The 17,369-nt window shown below is 45.0% G+C and overlaps 1 protein-coding gene across 16 annotated transcripts in view; it reads right to left on the bottom strand.

Moving 5' to 3' along the window:
• Window positions 1-17,369, bottom strand: part of EHMT1 (euchromatic histone lysine methyltransferase 1) — a 150,123-nt gene that overhangs the window by 48,554 nt on the left and 84,200 nt on the right. For 15 of the 16 annotated variants that reach the window (XM_053374558.1, XM_053374557.1, XM_053374552.1 and 12 more), the window contains 5 exons: window positions 12,423-12,576; window positions 9,137-9,273; window positions 7,413-7,595; window positions 4,184-4,264; window positions 3,806-3,952 (listed from right to left, as the gene is read on the bottom strand). In XM_053374558.1, coding sequence (XP_053230533.1) covers window positions 3,806-3,952; window positions 4,184-4,264; window positions 7,413-7,595; window positions 9,137-9,273; window positions 12,423-12,576 — 702 coding nt within the window. The remainder of the gene's footprint in view (window positions 1-3,805; window positions 3,953-4,183; window positions 4,265-7,412; window positions 7,596-9,136; window positions 9,274-12,422; window positions 12,577-17,369) is intronic. The other variant, XM_053374554.1, reaches the window with a different exon arrangement.

The raw sequence follows: 17,369 nt of genomic DNA on the forward strand, positions 1-17,369 counted from the left end.
AATCCAGACAATCTGTCTTCATGTGTTCATTTAGCAAAATGTGCATGAGCAGGAATAAATCACAGGGGGCCTCCAGAAAATTCAGGTGCACATACTTTTGGTGAACCCCAGCTTGCCCTGACAATGGGACCCAGAACTGTGATTAATTTTTTTAGATTGCTTAATTTTCAAAAGCTTGCTTCAGAAAACATGGTTTGAAACTGACTTGTTTTAAACTAGCCACAGTAAATGTTAACCACAATTTGTCAAACAAAACAATACAACAAACTGCAGTTAACCAAAAGCAGAAAAGAAAGATTCTGAACTGCTCCCCTTGTATGTGTGTGCCTGTGCATAGCGCATACACACAAAGCTATGGTTTAGCATCATGTGTCAACCAGGCCATACTGGGTTGCACCATGGTTTATGAAGGTCATTGACTTACCTCTTATCACCTTCAGCGTTTAGATCCATGTCTCTTTTAACTGCTCTTCTCGATTAAGTCTTGGTACCCAAAACTGTGGTTTAATGTTGATTCACCTAAAGGGATCTTTTATCCTGGTAAACCACCATTAAACCACAGATCCCTGGTTTTAATGCAATGAGGAAATGAAGTTTGAGCAAGGATCCCAGCACTAAAGCCAGTAAGCAACAGAGGAGTGCATAGGCACCTATTAATTCCCAACCACAGTTTAAGAAGCCAGGATCATCATGTCGGGAACAGGCCAGATGGTTACCACCCAGGAAAAAAGAACACTGAAATAACAATGTCTTAAAATGTAAGAGGAGAACCTCTTGTTGTTATTGTACCGCAGATCACCCAGCTATTTTGCAGCAGATCCTAATCTATGCTCTGCTTAAAGGTAAAGGTACCCCTGCCCGTACGGGCCAGTCTTGACAGACTCTAGGGTTGTGCGCCCATCTCACTCAAGAGGCCGGGGGCCAGCGCTGTCCGGAGACACTTCCGGGTCACGTGGCCAGCGTGACATCGCTGCTCTGGCGAGCCAGAGCCGCACACGGAAACGCCGTTTACCTTCCCGCTAGTAAGCGGTCCCTATTTATCTACTTGCACTTTGACGTGCTTTCGAACTGCTAGGTTGGCAGGCGCTGGGACCGAACAACGGGAGCGCACCCCGCCGCGGGGATTCGAACCGCCGACCTTTCGATCGGCAAGCCCTAGGCGCTGAGGCTTTTACCCACAGTGCCACCCGCGTCCCATGCATGCTCTGCTTATCCCTGCCCATATTTATGAGCACAGACTGGGCTTTGTACTGAAAGGGAAGACTACAGCTGCAGCCTGATCATCAGTACAGCAGGGATTCAATACTGGACAGTCTGACTCAACTTACTAATAGGCAAAACTCGCCCTTCCAGAGAAATTGAAGCTTGAGGTGTTTTCACATGGGCAAAGGACTCTGCCCCATTGGAACAAAAATTTGCAAATAGGACATTTATCTCATATCTACATTTATTATTTTTTTAATAATAATTTTTATTAAACATTTTCATGAATTGCGAAAGAATGTGCAATGTCTCTCTTTTTTTGTTCAGATTATAAAGTCTTTTGGTTACATTGAATGTAAGACAATATGGTATCTAGAGGTATCCTATCTGCATTTATAACTGTTTAAAACTAGGCTAAACCAAAGGAGTAAAAAAGAAAATCCTTAACTGTCTGTCAGCTAACTCCTGGGAACAAGGTGTTATCCTGTTGCACAATTATATGCACTTAAGTCCCACTGAATAGATTTTTTAAAAAGAAAGCCCAGGTCTGTGCAGGACTGAAGCCAAAATATTTCGGGATGGGCTGATTACAACCTCTTTTGATGCTTAAATGAAGGGTGGCAAATCTTAGGCCTGGGGTCTGAATGTGGCCCTCCAAGCCTCTTCCTCTGGCCCCTGAGACTCTCCCCAGGGCACATCTCCTTTTCAACCACACCCCTCTGGTTCTGCTCCTCTCTGCTCCTTTCAGGTTCCCATGTCATGTTGAGCCAAGCCATGGTTTGGCTAAGGTCTCTGGCTTGCTAATCATGAGCTGCAGCCAAGTTTTTTTCTTGAGAGGCAAGCGCTTAACCACAAGTCCCAGGTTCAGGAGACATATTAAGCCAAACCTTGGATTAGCTCAGCAAAGTGCAACAATAAAAAAGTCCAGAGAGGAGCAAAGTGGCTGAAAACTGCATTCTGGGAGCCCTCATACTTGTGCATTTCACTAAGCCAGGAAGGCTGAAGGAGTTCACTGATTAAAATCAACAAGACTTTTAATACTAGATGAAAATCCACCCCACCACTCAATTAATCAGCACATTCAACACAAAGGGGGGGGGGAGATCAAACAAAATTCCTGGAGATCATTCAGCTGTGGTTAGGAGGACAAGAAACAAGCCCTGTGTTTGTGTGCTGTCTCCTCCCATCACTTACTCAGCTTAATTAATAATTTAAGGATTTAATCAAACCATAGTTTACAGTTACACCAGAACCCGTAAAGTCTGCTTTCCGTGAGTCCTCTAAACCAGGAACAAACTGTGGTTTGCCATCTTGGTTTGGAGGGCTTGTTTAAACCGTTCAGTAAGCCAAGATTGGTCTCAGGTCTGATCCTCCAAACCACGGAACTGGAAATGTTAAGCCTATATGTATCTAGTGGATTAGATTCTGGTAACGTAATACCAGTTCAACAAGGGAACATTTTAACAGTTCAACTTGTGTGCAACTAATGGAAACAAATGCTGTTTCATTTTTAATATCCTCCTGCAAAACTAAAGTATTTATCACCTTCCATGAACAGTTTCGGTAATATATTAATTTGTGCAAATTTTTAGAAGGTCACTAATTAATAATTGTTAAAACCAGCTTACTGATTCACTAATAATTCTTTAATCAGTTGACAGATCTTAGATCTGTTACAAACATTGAGTGGCAAATGCATTTTGTGCCTGTATTAACACTACAGCAAATGAAGAACTTAACTGGAAAAACAAGGCTGCAAGCTTGTGCGCACTTTCCTAAGAGTAAGCCCCAATGAATACAATGGAATTTACTTCTGAGGGAGCACGCATAAGATTGCACAGTGGAAATCTTTTCCAGAAGTGCATTCTCAGTATTTTGTTGGGGATGTACATCCATACCCAAACTACAGTTGACTGGTTCAGATATAGCTGCAGACTATGGCTTGAGGCAAGCAGGACAATATTCATCTTTGCATATCAATCTACCAATATGCCTTACCACTGATTTTATCAAGGTACAGCAACTTGCCCAATGCAAGCCAAACAGGCTCTGTGTCAGAGCAAGCATTCAAACCTGGGACCCCCTGTATTCAAACCCAACAAAAGTCTTTATGCTTCGGGATTCCAGTGCAGCTCCCATCGCTTGAAATCAGCAAAGAAGGCGAAGAAAGGGAAAACGGCTGAATCAAAGGCCAAAGCAGAATTTGAAACACAAGAAAGAAAAGCACATGGGGAAATTGTGCATATATATGGGGTGTGGTGCAGTATAGTGATGCGGTGCATTTGTGTCTTGAATTGAAACACCCAGTCGTCAGGAACCAGAGCCTTACCTCCTGCATCCCTGGTGCTATGCCATCTAGTGCTCTCCTACAAACCTGTCTAAGTGCCACAGTACAAGGGAACTACCCCCTAGGCTGCAGTAAGCATCAGCTGATCATCTACAGGCCAATCCTGGCTCTCTGAGGCTGATAAAAGCCATTGCCACAGGGTTTCCCTCGTCAGTCTGAGCAATTTGGGTCACTATGAGCAGCAGCAGCAGCAGCAGCAGCAGCAGCAGCAGCAACAACAACAACAACATTAGCAGCAGACTGCTGGTGCCTTGCCTTGCCTCCCGTGAAAGATGGCCCTGGATAGTCCCTGTTTGGACCAAGCCCCTGCTTCTGTCCTGCTTGCTCCAGCCTCGACCATGCCTGTCTGGACCACGCCCTTGTCTTGGCATCTGGCAAGCAAGGGCAGACCCCTGCTGAGGCCTAACAAGAAATCAATAAACTTTTATTGTAACACAGAACTGTTTAGAAGGTGAAAACATTGTTTGAAACCCATAAAAGCAGGCAGAGCAACTGGGTAAAAAAATATGTGTTTGTTTTGTTTTTAAATGTTATTATCAGGAAGAATGCTGAGCCTTGCATGGGTGTTCCTAACCATCATTCTTGCTGCACACATAAACTGAGGTGGGAAGGCATACAGGACAAACAGCTCACCAAGTCAGACTCGTCACCGTCTTCCTCATCTTCTCCGGAGTCTACAGAGTCTTGCTCATCCTCGGACTCACCATGGACAATCTGTGGTGGCCAAAGGAAAATGAGCAAGAAAGTAAATCAGATGAGAAAAGCTGTCACCCACTTAAAGAACCAAGGCTGCTAGCTTATGCTAGGTCAGATTATTTGTTTTGACTCAGAAGCAACTTGCTGGGTGCAGCAAACCAACAGCTGCATCCAGTATTATGAAAAACACACCTTAATATAGATTTATGTTTTATACTAAGTGTTTTATTTCTTAAAATGTGTTTTAGTATGTTTCAATAGGAATATGTTGTCATTTTATCAGTCTTAATTATTACTTTTATTAATCTCTACTTTTAAATAGTGAATAGAGTTGTTTTTTTAAGTTTACGTAAATTCTGTTACCTGGTTTAGATTTTATAACCTTACTTTGTTCTGCTTTGGTTGAAGGACTACTGCAATAGAAGTTCCTTGTGTTTGTGCTTTAGTCCTGCTCAGAGAAGACTCACTGAAATTCATGCATATGACTAACATGGATCCACTAAGTTCCGCTGAGTCTTCGTAGACCTTAGTTGGCTACAACCCTAAATTGGGTGTTCTCCTTAAATTTGTACACACAAAGCAGGTTTCATGGTCCCTGGTTCTGGTTCCTAGGTTTTTGTTTTATTCGTTTTGTTCACCCTCCCTGTGGAATGCCCTCCCATCAGATATCAAGGAGATAAATTAACTACACTATAAAAAAATTTTAGAAGGTAGTCCTGCATCGCGAAGTTTCAAATGTTTGATGTTTTATTATGTATGTGCAGTATGTCGCCCAGAGTGGCTGGGGCAACCCAGCCAGATGAGTGGGGCATAAGCAATAAAATTATTAAATAATAATAATAGCAGCAGCACACAGCTTGGAATGCACTTTCAGGCTTGTGTGGCATGTGGCAGCCATGAATCATCTACACTGCAGTTCTAATTGAGGAACTGTTTTCCTCCCTTTATCTGTAGTTTACACCAGAAAGCAAACCACAGATACTCCCAAGGCAGAGATTTCATTCCAGGGAAGAAGCCAGAGGAACTCCTACACAGAAGCACCAAGCTTCAAGGCTCACTCCCGCTGGCAGAAGCTTATATCTAGGCAACAGGTCAGTATTGATGTGGTCTTGATGCTTAATTCCCATCAGCAAAATAAGCCTTGTTGCATTTTGCGGGCAGCTGTGTTTTTGCTTTGTACGTTGGTCTTCAGAGATTAGATAGTGGAGCCAGAATAGCCCAGAGGCCAGAGCTGCTACAGAATGCCACGGACTGGGTAGCAAGTTGTGCACCTTACTGGGCACATCTGTCACACATGGGCAAATTTAACGATATTTGGAACTTATTTTTATAAACACTGTATTAGGTTAAAAGTAGGTTAACTACAGTAACAAACTTGTAATGTTTATGAGCTCTGTTTTGGTTTGGTTTTGGTATTCTATGTGAGTATATGGGTGTCATTTTCCCACCCCACGCCCTCACAAAACCAGGGGAAGGAATCAGCACTGAGCCACTGAGCCTTCTGCCCCTTTCACCTCCATTGTAGATGTTGTGGTGCATGGAATGAATAGTCATTTTGGGTGTTGCAGTGGTTAAGAATGGATGTTCCTTAGGGATGCTGTATTGGCTAGAGTGCTGGAATTTGATCAGGGTTGGCCAGGATTGAAATCCCCACTCAGGTGTGAAGCTCACTCAGCCTAACCTACCTCAAAGGGATGTTGTGCGGATAAAAAACAAGGAGGTTGAGAACAGTGTACGCCATGTTTAGCTCCTTGGAGTGGAAAGGTGGGACAGAAATGCAATAAATGAGTAAATAAATTTGGGTCCAAGTGAACCAATAATCACCAATACATCTCTCTTTACTGCTTTATGCTTCAAATTTTAAGAAGATCCAACTGAAGGAGAAGGAGGAGAGAAAAATAGAGAGATCAAATCTGCCATAAACTTTTTAACCTCCTGATTAAAAGAAGCCTTTTGTCAATTTATTGTACAGGTTTTCACTGATTAAATCTGCATATGTTTGCATGCAAATTGGAAATTCTTAAAGGTGGGGAGTGGAATCAAGTTTCTATTTAATTTTTTTTAAGATAATGCCCCCACCCCACATATTGCAGTGGGAACTCTCAGAGAAGAATGGCTGCCTCCCGTATAAGGGCTTCTTTTTTAAGGTGGAAGCAGACTTCTGGCATTTTATTTAAATTTCTTTAAAGCCACCCAGGGAAAACTTTTGCTTTCTCCTTGAGGGGCAGAATACATTTTGAAAACGAAGCAATGTGAAGATGGACAGCTGCCATCCACAATGATGATTTACAAATGTGCACTTGTTTTGGAAACGTTTAAGGGCTATTAGATTGGTTTTTGTCATTTATGCCCCCGTGAATCTCTATGACTTTAAGCTAATCAGACTGGTGACTATGCAGAGGAGTAAGTGATGGCATGGAGGGGGGTGAGAAATGCAGCTTGCAAATCTAATATAACTCTTTAATAAAACATTGTTTTTTTAATATGGCAATTAAAACAAGTATTTAAAAATAACAAGCCTGTGCTCCAATTTATCCAGGACTTTTAAAACAGAATGAAGAAAATATTTTAACTGACCCATCAACCCAATTAACTGACATAATATTGCAGCTCCCATTTCCTCCTTGAAACATCTGGATATAACAACATCTGGAGAATACTCAGGCACCCGACACCTTGAAGGTGGTGGTGGAAAGCACCTTTGTGCTACACCACAAACTCTTGCTTCACCTTGTCGTTTCCTTTAAAGGTAAAGGTAAAGGGACCCCTGACCATTAGGTCCAGTCGTGACCGACTCTGGGGTTGCGGCGCTCATCTCGCTTTATTGGCCAAGGGAGCCAGCGTACAGCTTCCGGGTCATGTGGCCAGCATGACTAAGCCGCTTCTGGCAAACCAAAGCAGCACAAGGAAACGCCGTTTACCTTCCTGCCAGAGCGGTACCTATTTATCTACTTGCACTTTGACGTGCTTTTGAACTGCTAGGTTGGCAGGAGCAGGGACTGAGCAACGGGAGCTCACCCCCATCGCGGGGATTCGAACCGCCAACCTTCTGATCAGCAAGTCCTAGGCTCTGTGGTTTAATCCACAGCGCCACCCACGTACTCCCACCTATATTGATCAAAGTTAAAAGTTGTCCTCAAGCATCTCAAACAAGCATTCAAATCACCTTTCTGGCACGGCTGCCATCGACAACTCCCTCCTTAGCCATTCTGTTCTCCTCTGCAGGGAAGGCAGCCTGCTGCTCAGTTCCACGTTCATTGTCTTCTTCCAGTTCATCTGAGTCCTCATCTTCAGAATCCGCATCTAAGCTCTCCCCGTTCACATGAGGGCTAGAATCACCCTTTTCAACCTGAATGCACCCATGTGGACAAACAGTTAAATCGAAAGGGAAGTGAACACATTTTTCAGGCCACATTCACTGGTGGGAACCCTCTGAGGGCCACGGTGAAGACGCAGTGGCTTCAAGCAGCAACACAGAACGCCACACCCCTGCACAAACCTCTCCATGCAGGAAGCAAGAGGCCTTACCACAGTTCAATCACACATTCCAGCCAGGCAAAAGTACTTGAGGAAGGCATGGAGCAGAGCTGGTGAGGACTGTGTCTTGCAAAGAGCCCTGAATCCCAGGCAGAAAAGTCAGGAGGGCTCAATCTGGCCACCAGGGTCAAGGTTTCCCTCCCCTGCTACAAATATATACAAGTTCCACTTTGCATTAAACCAGGGACAAGGAGCCTGTAGTCCACCAGATGTTGTTTGGCTCCAATTCCCATCAAACAAGGATCCAGCAAGGCATGATAGGAACTGGAGTCCAACCACATCTGGAGGACTAAAGGTTTCCCACTCCTTGTTTGCTTATTTCAGGTTGCAGTCCTGTAAACCAGGGGCAGGGAATGTCAGTGGGCCCCCATCACACCTCACCATTGCCCATACTAACTGATGCTGGTGGGGAGTTGGAGCCTAATGACAAGCAGAGGGCCACAGATGTCCCCCTACCCTGTCTGTAAGGTAAAGGTAAAGGGACCCCTGACCATTAGGTCCAGTCGTGACCGACTCTGGGGTTGCGCGCTCATCTCGCTCTATAAGTAGAGGGAGCCGGCGTTTGTCAGCAGACAGCTTCTGGGTCATGTGGCCAGCATGACTAAGCCGCTTCTGGTAAATCAGAGCAGCACACGGAAACGCCGTTTACCTTCCCGCCGGAGCAGTACCTATTTATCTACTTGCACTTCATGCTTTCGAACTGCTAGGTTGGAAGGAGCAGGGACCAAACAACGGGAGCTCACCCCGTCGCGGGCATTCAAACCGCCGACCTTCTGATCAGCAAGTCCTAGGCTCTGTGGTTTAACCCACAGCGCCACCCGCGTGCCTACCCTGTCTGTACTGAACAAATAAAGTTGGGACGGGGACATATGCACACTGCCCTGAGCAAACTGGAGAAAGGGTAAGCTTAAAATGCAATAGCAAAGTAATTAAAAATGAAGAGGTCTACAATTAGGCTTACTGAATATATATAATCATTTTATGGGTTGACCATGGGTGCTCCCCTGTCTTCCTTTTCTCCACAAATATCTGCAGGGGCTGTTAACCCTCACAAACCACATGCAGGCTTCCCATTGGGGCATCACTGTGAGATGGAGGAATGCTGGCCTAGATGGGCCTTTGCTCCAATCCAGCAGAACCACTGGGTTCTTAAGAAAGCAGGCCCAAAAACAGTCTATCGCCTGTTGTGATAAATCACATTTCTTCTAAAAGAAACAATTCCCTGGATTATACAGCCACACTGCACAAAGAGAAGTTCCTTGCTGATCTGGACCACCATCTCCGGCTACGAGCGTGGCTGACACCACCTTCCATTCATCCACCAAGCACCTCGCTCTCTTCCACAGCCCTCACCTTGCCACCTGAAGTGGAATGGGCAAGGCTCCTGAACATCTCAATCATAGTCCTCTGTTTCAAAACTTTGGTCTTTTTCTTGGGAACCAGGCTGTACGTTCCCATTCTTCGCTTCTTCTTCCTAGATACTGAAGCAGCTGGACGGGGGGGACAAAAGAGAAAATAATCAGGAGGCAGAAAGTAGGGTGCAGAAACACAAGAAGGTATATGAGCCTTCCTGAGGGTGGGTGGATCAGATGCTGTATCCAACATTTAATTCAGTAAACAGCCAACCAACATATTTTTCGCTCTATAAGACGCACCAGACCATAAGACGCACCTAGTTTCTGGAGGAGGAGAACAAGAAAAAAATATTCTGAATCCCAGAAGCCAGAACAGCAAGGGAGATCACTGTGCAGTGAAAGCAGCAATCCCTCTTGCTGTTCTGGCTTCTGGGATAGCTCCGCAGCCTGCATTCGCTCCATAAGACACACACACATTTCTCCTTACTTTTTAGGAGGGAAAAAGTGAGTCTTATAAAGCAAAAAATACGGTAAGTACAAAGGACCACACAATCAAACACCAAGTCCCATTTTCACTCCCCCTGTTTTAGTTATAAGGAGAAGAAGAGCGCTTGGTGGAGCTGCACTGCTCACCTGGCCTCTGTCTGGTTGCACTGCAGCTGCTTACCAGGAGATTGGGGGGCAAGTGGGGAGGTCAGGAGCCCTGCATTGTTTCTTTGCATTATACTGATCTTGCCATTCCCCCTCTACAATTCTCAGAATCCCTTGGGAAGAGGAAAAGACTATTCAACCACTCCAGGAATTGTAGCTCTGTGAGATACAACAACTCTCAGCTCCTTTAAGAAACTACAGTTCCCAGAATTCTGTGGGGGAAGTAATGACTGCTTAAAGTGATCTTGCAGTGCTTGAAATGCACTCTTATGTAAATATGGCCTTGAGGACAAGCAAAGCAACTGATTAAAAGCTATTAAAAGGCAACATCCAACTAATGAAAATCTGCATCATACAGTTGGCATCCATCTGTCTTGGGAGATAATGGAGGAGTGCACATTTAGGGGTGATGTCAAGCCTCTTCATGATAAAGATGCAGGCTGTGTCCAATGGCAGTTTCACTCCTCCCACACCACCAAAAAGTTTCCCCAATGCAGAATAGCAATTAGGCTGTGATGCAAAGAATTTCCTGCCTCCCCAAATCCAGAGATTCCCTGATGCAGCTCTCCTCTTGAGATTTTCAAAGCATAGGTGAAAGCATAGGTGGTGTTTCTCAAACTTGGATCACCAGCTGTTGTTGGATGACAACTCTCATCACTCCTGACCGCTGGTCCTGCTGGCTAGTCTGAGAAACACTGGCACAGGGAATCCCTGGATTTAGGGAGGAGAAAGAGTGGGATAGCAGAAGCTGGAGTTAATGGTAGGTAAAGGACCCTTGGACGGTTGTCTAGTAGAATTTTGACACAGGTGGCACTGTGGGTTAAACCAAAGAGCCTAGGGCTTGCCAATCAGAAGGTCGGCGGTTCGAATCCCCGCAACAGGGTGAGCTCCCATTGCTCAGTCCCTGCTCCTGCCAACGTAGCAGTTTGAAAGCACGAAGTCCAAGTAGATAAAGAGGTACCACTCTGGTGGGAAGGTAAACGGCGTTTCCGTGCGCTGCTCTGGTTCACCAGAAGCAGCTTAGTCATGCTGGCCGCATGACCTGGAAGCTGTACACCGGCTCCCTCGGCCAATAAAGTGAGATGAGCACCACAACCCCCGAGTCGGTCACGGCTGGACCTAACGGTCAGGGGTCTCTTTACCTTTACTTTTAAAGGTAAAGGACCCTCGGATGGTTGTCTAGTAGAATTTGACTATGGAGTGTGGCACTTATCTCTGCTTTCAGACCAAAGGAGCCGGCGTTTATCCACCAACAGCTTTCCAGGTCATGTGGCCAGCATGACTAAACCACTTCTGGTGCAACAGGAGGCCATGACGGAAGCCAGAGCACACAGAAATGCTGTTTACCTTCTCACCGCAGTGGTACCTATTTATCTGCTCCTGCTGGTATGCTTTCAAACTGCTAGGTTGCCAGAAGCTGCAACAAAGCAATGGGAGCTCACCCCGTCACACGGATTTGAACTGCCGACCTTACAATCAGCAAGCCCAAGAGGCTCAGTGGTTTATAGACCACAGCGCCACTGAATTCCTTCCAAGACGTTGGAGGAGAATGCCCCATAAACAAGAGGCAATTAAAGGAGACACAAAAGGTTCACAGTCCACATTAATGTGAGGTATGTATGGGCCCTTAGAATCCAAGGCTGTATCTGCATCATACTTTTAAAGCACTAATATACAACTCAAACAGTAATGGCTTCCCACTAAGAATCCTGGGAGCTTTAGTTTGTTAAGGGTTCTGAGAATTACTGGGGAACCTCTGCTCCTTGCATAGAGGAAAGGGAAAACTGATTGTCTCTTGGGGAAACACACATGTAATAGTTGGTGGAGGAGTAAAAAGAAACAAGCATTAGGTAACAGGATTAGATGTGCCTTGTTTTTCACCCCTCCTCCAATGCCAGCTGCTGAGAACTGCAAGTGTGAAGAGAGCATTGTTGCACTCGGTTCTGCTTGCAAGCTTCCCAAAGGTATCTGGCTGGCCACTGTTTGAAGAGGATGCTGGACTAAAGGGCTTCATCCAGCAGGTCTCTGCTTCTTTTCTTATGGCAGTTCTTATTGGTCAGGATCTTGGCTGGGGAGGGAAGGGTTTAAGCTTCCCCTTCTTGCATGCTATGGTTCATTTGAAAATACACAAGACACAAACACTGTTACATTTAAAAAACAACAGCAGACAAACCCCTGACCTTCTGTTTATTGGTGTGTTAAGCCAAATTTGTCCCTCATTTAAGCTTTAGGTGCATGGAACTTCAGCTCCACCTCTACAATGTTCCAGCAATTTTCTGCTTAAATTGCAAGGGCTGATAATCCAATCAAAGGGGGCAGATGGCGGTAGTGGAAGTGGCCACAACAGTGGTTCCCCCACCCCACTTGAAAATTGCTGAGGGTCTTGACAGACCACTTACATTCCCCCCCCCCATTTTAGCAATTATAATGCTCTGTGCTAGATGTGGTATAATTTTTAATTTATGGACACCCTGTGGACCACCTGGTGAAGCTCATGGGCCATTGGTAGCCTGCAGACCATAATCTGGGAAACCCTGGGTTACAGAAAAGGCCAGCCGACTCCCAACTTGAGCTTTTGCTTCCCCACAAAAATAAAATAGAAAGGGGGGGGGTATGCTCTGTTAATTCTTTACCTGTTTGTGATTTTGATGCTGCCACATAGCTCTGGTTCTGAGGTAGAGATGAATGAAGGCCAGGAACAGGGGGCAAAGAGGGGGGCTTCCCAAATTCCAAAAGTTCCCTTCTTCCATCTTCCTTGGGTGTTTCTTTGGGGTCTCTACTTGTGTGCTGGGAACAGAAATCAAAAAGAACCCTTTACATTTTTCTGGTGAAAATCAACTAGCTTAAGTAAACATTACTTTAAGAGGGAGGGAGGGAAGGAAGGAAGGAAGGAAGGAAGGAAGGGAGGAAGGAAGGAAGGAAGGAAAGAAAGAAAGAAAGATGGATGTTTAATCCTCATTAAAAAGGCACATATTCTTGTAAATATGTAAACCTGGCTCCCAAACCTTTCTCTTGCACAAAGAGAGATGGAATCCCCCCATCCGAAGCAAAGAACTTGAGCACAACCGATGAGTAAAGACACCTAAAGCCCACAACCTTTCTTTCAGCCACATAAGGTGCCCTTCTTTCTTTTTGTTTTCATTTTTTTTTAAATAAAAAAAATGCACGAAGGATCAAAGTGAAATTACAGGAGGCAGTTAAGAGGCACTCATCTAAAGCAGCCATCAATAATGAAAAGTGCCTGTTGATGGTTCTATTGGCAGAGGTTTAGGCACTCAGTACATCTGCTTAATGGAACACACATGTACTGGGCTAGGAACGGACACACTTCAGACTTATTTTATTTAAAACACCCCTCCATTAGAAAATAGTCCAAGGCAGTGAATACTGGGACAAACAATTCTTACTGCACCATATGAATAGAGGTTATGACCCTGCACTGTGTTTTGATATTGAAGGGCGCAGGTGATCAGGCAGAATTTCCACTGCCAGCACAAGAGAATGCAAGTCCTGCTTGTGGGTCGTTCCATCAGGGTGTGTGGTTAGCCACTGTTAAGAATAGAATGCTGGAATAGATGGGCCTCTGGACTGATGGATCAGGCAGCTACAGTGGTGCCCCGCAAGACGAACGCCTCGCAAGACGGAAAACCCGCTAGACGAAAGGGTTTTCCGTTTTGGAGGCACTTCGCAAAACGAATTTCCCTATGGGGTTGCTTCGCAAGACGAAAAAATCTTGCGAGTCCCTGCGGGTTTTTTTCGCCTTTTTCCCCCTTTTCCTAAGCCGCTAAGCTGCTTATCAGCTGTTCCGCTGATAAGCCGCTTAACAGCTGATCGCGAAAAGCCGCTAGACCGCTGTAGCGCTAATCCGCTAAGCTGTCAATGGGCTTGCTTCGCAAGACGAAAAAACCGCTAGACGAAGAGAATCGCGTAACGGATTCTTTTCGTCTTGTGAGGCACCACTGTACTCGTGGCTTGCACTGGAGCAGAGTGTGGTAAGACAGGAGCAGCCAATGTGGTACTCTCCCAAATGTTGCTGGAAACTACAGTGGTACCTCTGGACACGATCGCTTCTGGTTGAGCATGCGTCAGGTTATGAGCTGTGCTAACCCAGAAGCAGTTGCTCCTGGTTGTGAGCTTTGCACTTGGATGTGAGCAGAAATTGTGTGCACGCAGCAGCAAGCATGCTTTTACTAATGGCACCTCATGTTAAGAACAGTTTCAGGATAAGAACGGACCTCTGGAATGAATTAAGTTCGTATCCAGAGGTGCCACTGTAGTTCAATCAGCCCCCAGCCAACAAAGCCAATGGATGGTGGAAACTGCAGCCCAGCAACATCTAGCATGCACTATGTTGGCTACTCCTGTGCTAAGGCCTCAAGAAGAGGGAATGGGCAATGCCAGTCTATGCCAGTCTATGAACCTGGCAGGCAGGGGCTATGTTTGGATGCTCATATTTCAGGTTAATAAGATATGAACGGAACTAATGGTCTTGAACAGAGTTGCTCTGCTCCCCTACAAATTGAATAAGAAAGTAAACAAACTAGGAAGCCTTTAGCTAACAACAGTTTCCTGTTACGTCCAAGCCAGAAAACTACAGTTAATGGCTTCAGAACAATCTGGGAGATGAATGAGCTATTTAAGCAGTCTTAAGAACAGAAGAGGAGTCTGCTGGACCAATGCAGTCCATCGAGTCCAACACTGGGTTCTAAGAGTTGCCAACCAGATGCTTTGGGTTGCATCAAACTTCAGAGTACACCAACTGAAGTTAATGCACCTAAGTTAGTCATGTCCATCCATTTAAATGGGTCCTATTCTGAGTACTGGACACAGGAGAACACTAAATGCATGCGGACAGAGTGTATGGAATTCCATGAGGGCAGGTCAGTGGGCAGACAGAAGAGAGATTATCCTTCACTGCACCCGTGATGACAATCAAACAGAGAAGCAGCCTTCTTCTCCACCTCTAGTATGGAAAGGCAAGCTCTGTGTCCCTCCTCTTTAGGCAAGCAAACTAGGTCTCACATCGAGTCTCAAAAAAGTCTCGCATTAATTTATTATGGCACAAGGTTTTATAGAGTACACTTCATCAAATCAATTAAGTGCCCTGAGTTTCAAGGATGTACACATATTGGGGTGCCTGGGGAGGGGCATGCAGTCAGAATCATCAATTGTGAGACCAGGAGATGAAACCAGAAAAGTACAGGCAGTGATAAGTATCTTATTAAGAGCAGCCATTCACATGAAAGAATGGTAGTGGATCATAGGTAAACCAACAAACAAAGAGTGATAAAAACCCATTGTATTAATTCAATCAAGTTAAGAGTATTGAAATTAACAGACCTCAGTCGCGTCTGTTAATTTCAGTGGGTCTACTCTGAGTAGAACTAATGTGGAATACAACCCCTAGGCATCTTATAGGACTCTGGTGGTGTTTTGCAACTGAAGATTTCTGCTGCTGTTGCTGCAGATTGGCTTGTGGGTTTTTTTAATGGATTGTGAGTGTTTTTGTTTATATGTGCTTTTTATTATATGTATTTTTCACTTACACTTACAAATGTAAATTCACTGCACGTCACATATAGAGGGTTGCCATACGTCCGGATTTTCTCAGATATGTTCTCTTTTTCAGAGGTGGAATTACCATCCAAGGGGCGGGTAGAAATTCTTAGAAATCGCCAAAAAGCGGCATTTCTGAATAACATGCCGTTCAACTTTTCAGGACAGGAAAGCAGGACATCCATGAAGTCTTTCTCCCACCCACCCGGGCCTGATCCACACACTCTTTTTACCACCTTCGTTCTCGATCTGTGTGTTTAAGGTGCTGGTTTTAACCTTTAAAGCCCTATGCGGCCTAGGACCCTCGTACCTACGGGACTGCCTCTCCTGGTATGTCCCATGGAGGAGGACCTTACGGTCTTCAAACAAAAACATCTTGGAGGTCCTGGGCCACAGAGAGGTTAGGCTGGCCTCAACCAGAGCCAGGGCTTTTTCGGCCGTGGCCACGATCTGGTGGAACGCTCTGTCACAAGAGAATAGGGCCCTGCTGGACTTGACATCTTTCCGCAGGGCCTGCAAGACAGAGCTGTTCCACCAGGCCTTTGGCCAGGACACAGCCTGACTCCCCTCCTTTGGTAATCCTCACAGAACTCTAGCCCAATGGTTGCCATTAATTTGATTTTGAATTGATTTTAAAATGAATTGATTTTAGAATGCTCTGTTACTTTTATTGTTGTTAGCAACTCTGAGCCCAGCTTCAGCTGGGGAGGGCGGGATATACAGTGGTACCTCTGGTTACATAATTAATTCGTTCTGGAGGTCCGTTCTTAACCTGAAACTGTTCTTAACCTGAAGCACCACTCTAGCCACTGTGCCGCCGGAGCACGATTTCTGTTCTCATCCTGAAGCAAAGTTCTTAACCCGAGGTACTATTTCTGGGTTAGCGGAGTCTGTAAACTGAAGCGTATGTAACCTGAAGCGTATGTAACCCGAGGTACCACTGTAAATAAAAAGTTATTATTATTATTATTATTATTATTATTATTATTATTATTCTGCCTGGCACCGCCACCTTCACCCAACTGAGAGGTAGGCAGCAGGAGACAGGCTTGTGGGGTGCCCTCAGCCCACCCTCCAGGTACGGCAAGACCAGCTTGCCAGGCCAGTGAGACAGAGCAGCTGCCCGGGCAAGCAGCGCTCCCGGGCACTACTCGCGAGCAGGATCTCTGTGGCCTTCACGACCGGGGGCAAGCGTTGGGGAATAGGGCAACGCTGAAAGGAGGCCCCCCCACAGCTGCAGCCTCTGAGCGACATTTAGAGGGGGCCAGAGAGGCCTTCCCTCCTTCTCCCGCTTCATGCCAGCTGCTTGCGGGGGATCAGCCAACACCCCCCGGGACCGTGGGGCAGAGCCCACCCGTGTGGGGGCAGAGGGGAAAAGTCTAACCCAACCCCACTCCCCAAGATTGCCACCACCCCCAAACTCTCTCACACATGGCTGAGCCCCGCAAGCCTGCTGTTGTTGCTTCTGCAGTTTGGACCACCCTTGGGTTTGAATTTTATGTCTATTTTCCCCCCTTTGATCTTTAACATTAATTTGACCTTATAATTCTCTGTTTTAAATTTTCTTTAACTTTCGATTTCTGACATCGATTGGACCCTACAGTTCGATTTCATTCAGATATATATTATTTTTACATACAAACACACACCCTTCCCTCTACCCCCTTTTTTCTTTTTCTTTATTCTCCACATATATACACATATATATATTGATTTATTATTATTATTATTATTATTATTATTATTATTATTATTATTATCATCCTTATTGTTGTTGCTGTTGTTATTTTCAATATTATTAAAAACAATAATTCCCTCTTATTATTTCTATTTTTAATTTTTTCTCTGGGGGGGCAACACTTTTCTTTTAACTATATCTTCTTTTTGCTCTTACTCTACTTTCATTGGTATCTCTTAAATACCACCCCTCCCCCATTTTTTATTTTTATTATCAAATGTGTCCTCTTTTTTGCTCTTTAAAATATGGCAACCCTAACTTAGAGACCTTTTTGCATAACAAGCAA

Source organism: Podarcis raffonei, chromosome Z (assembly GCF_027172205.1).
Source record: "Podarcis raffonei isolate rPodRaf1 chromosome Z, rPodRaf1.pri, whole genome shotgun sequence".
NCBI lineage: Eukaryota > Metazoa > Chordata > Lepidosauria > Squamata > Lacertidae > Podarcis > Podarcis raffonei.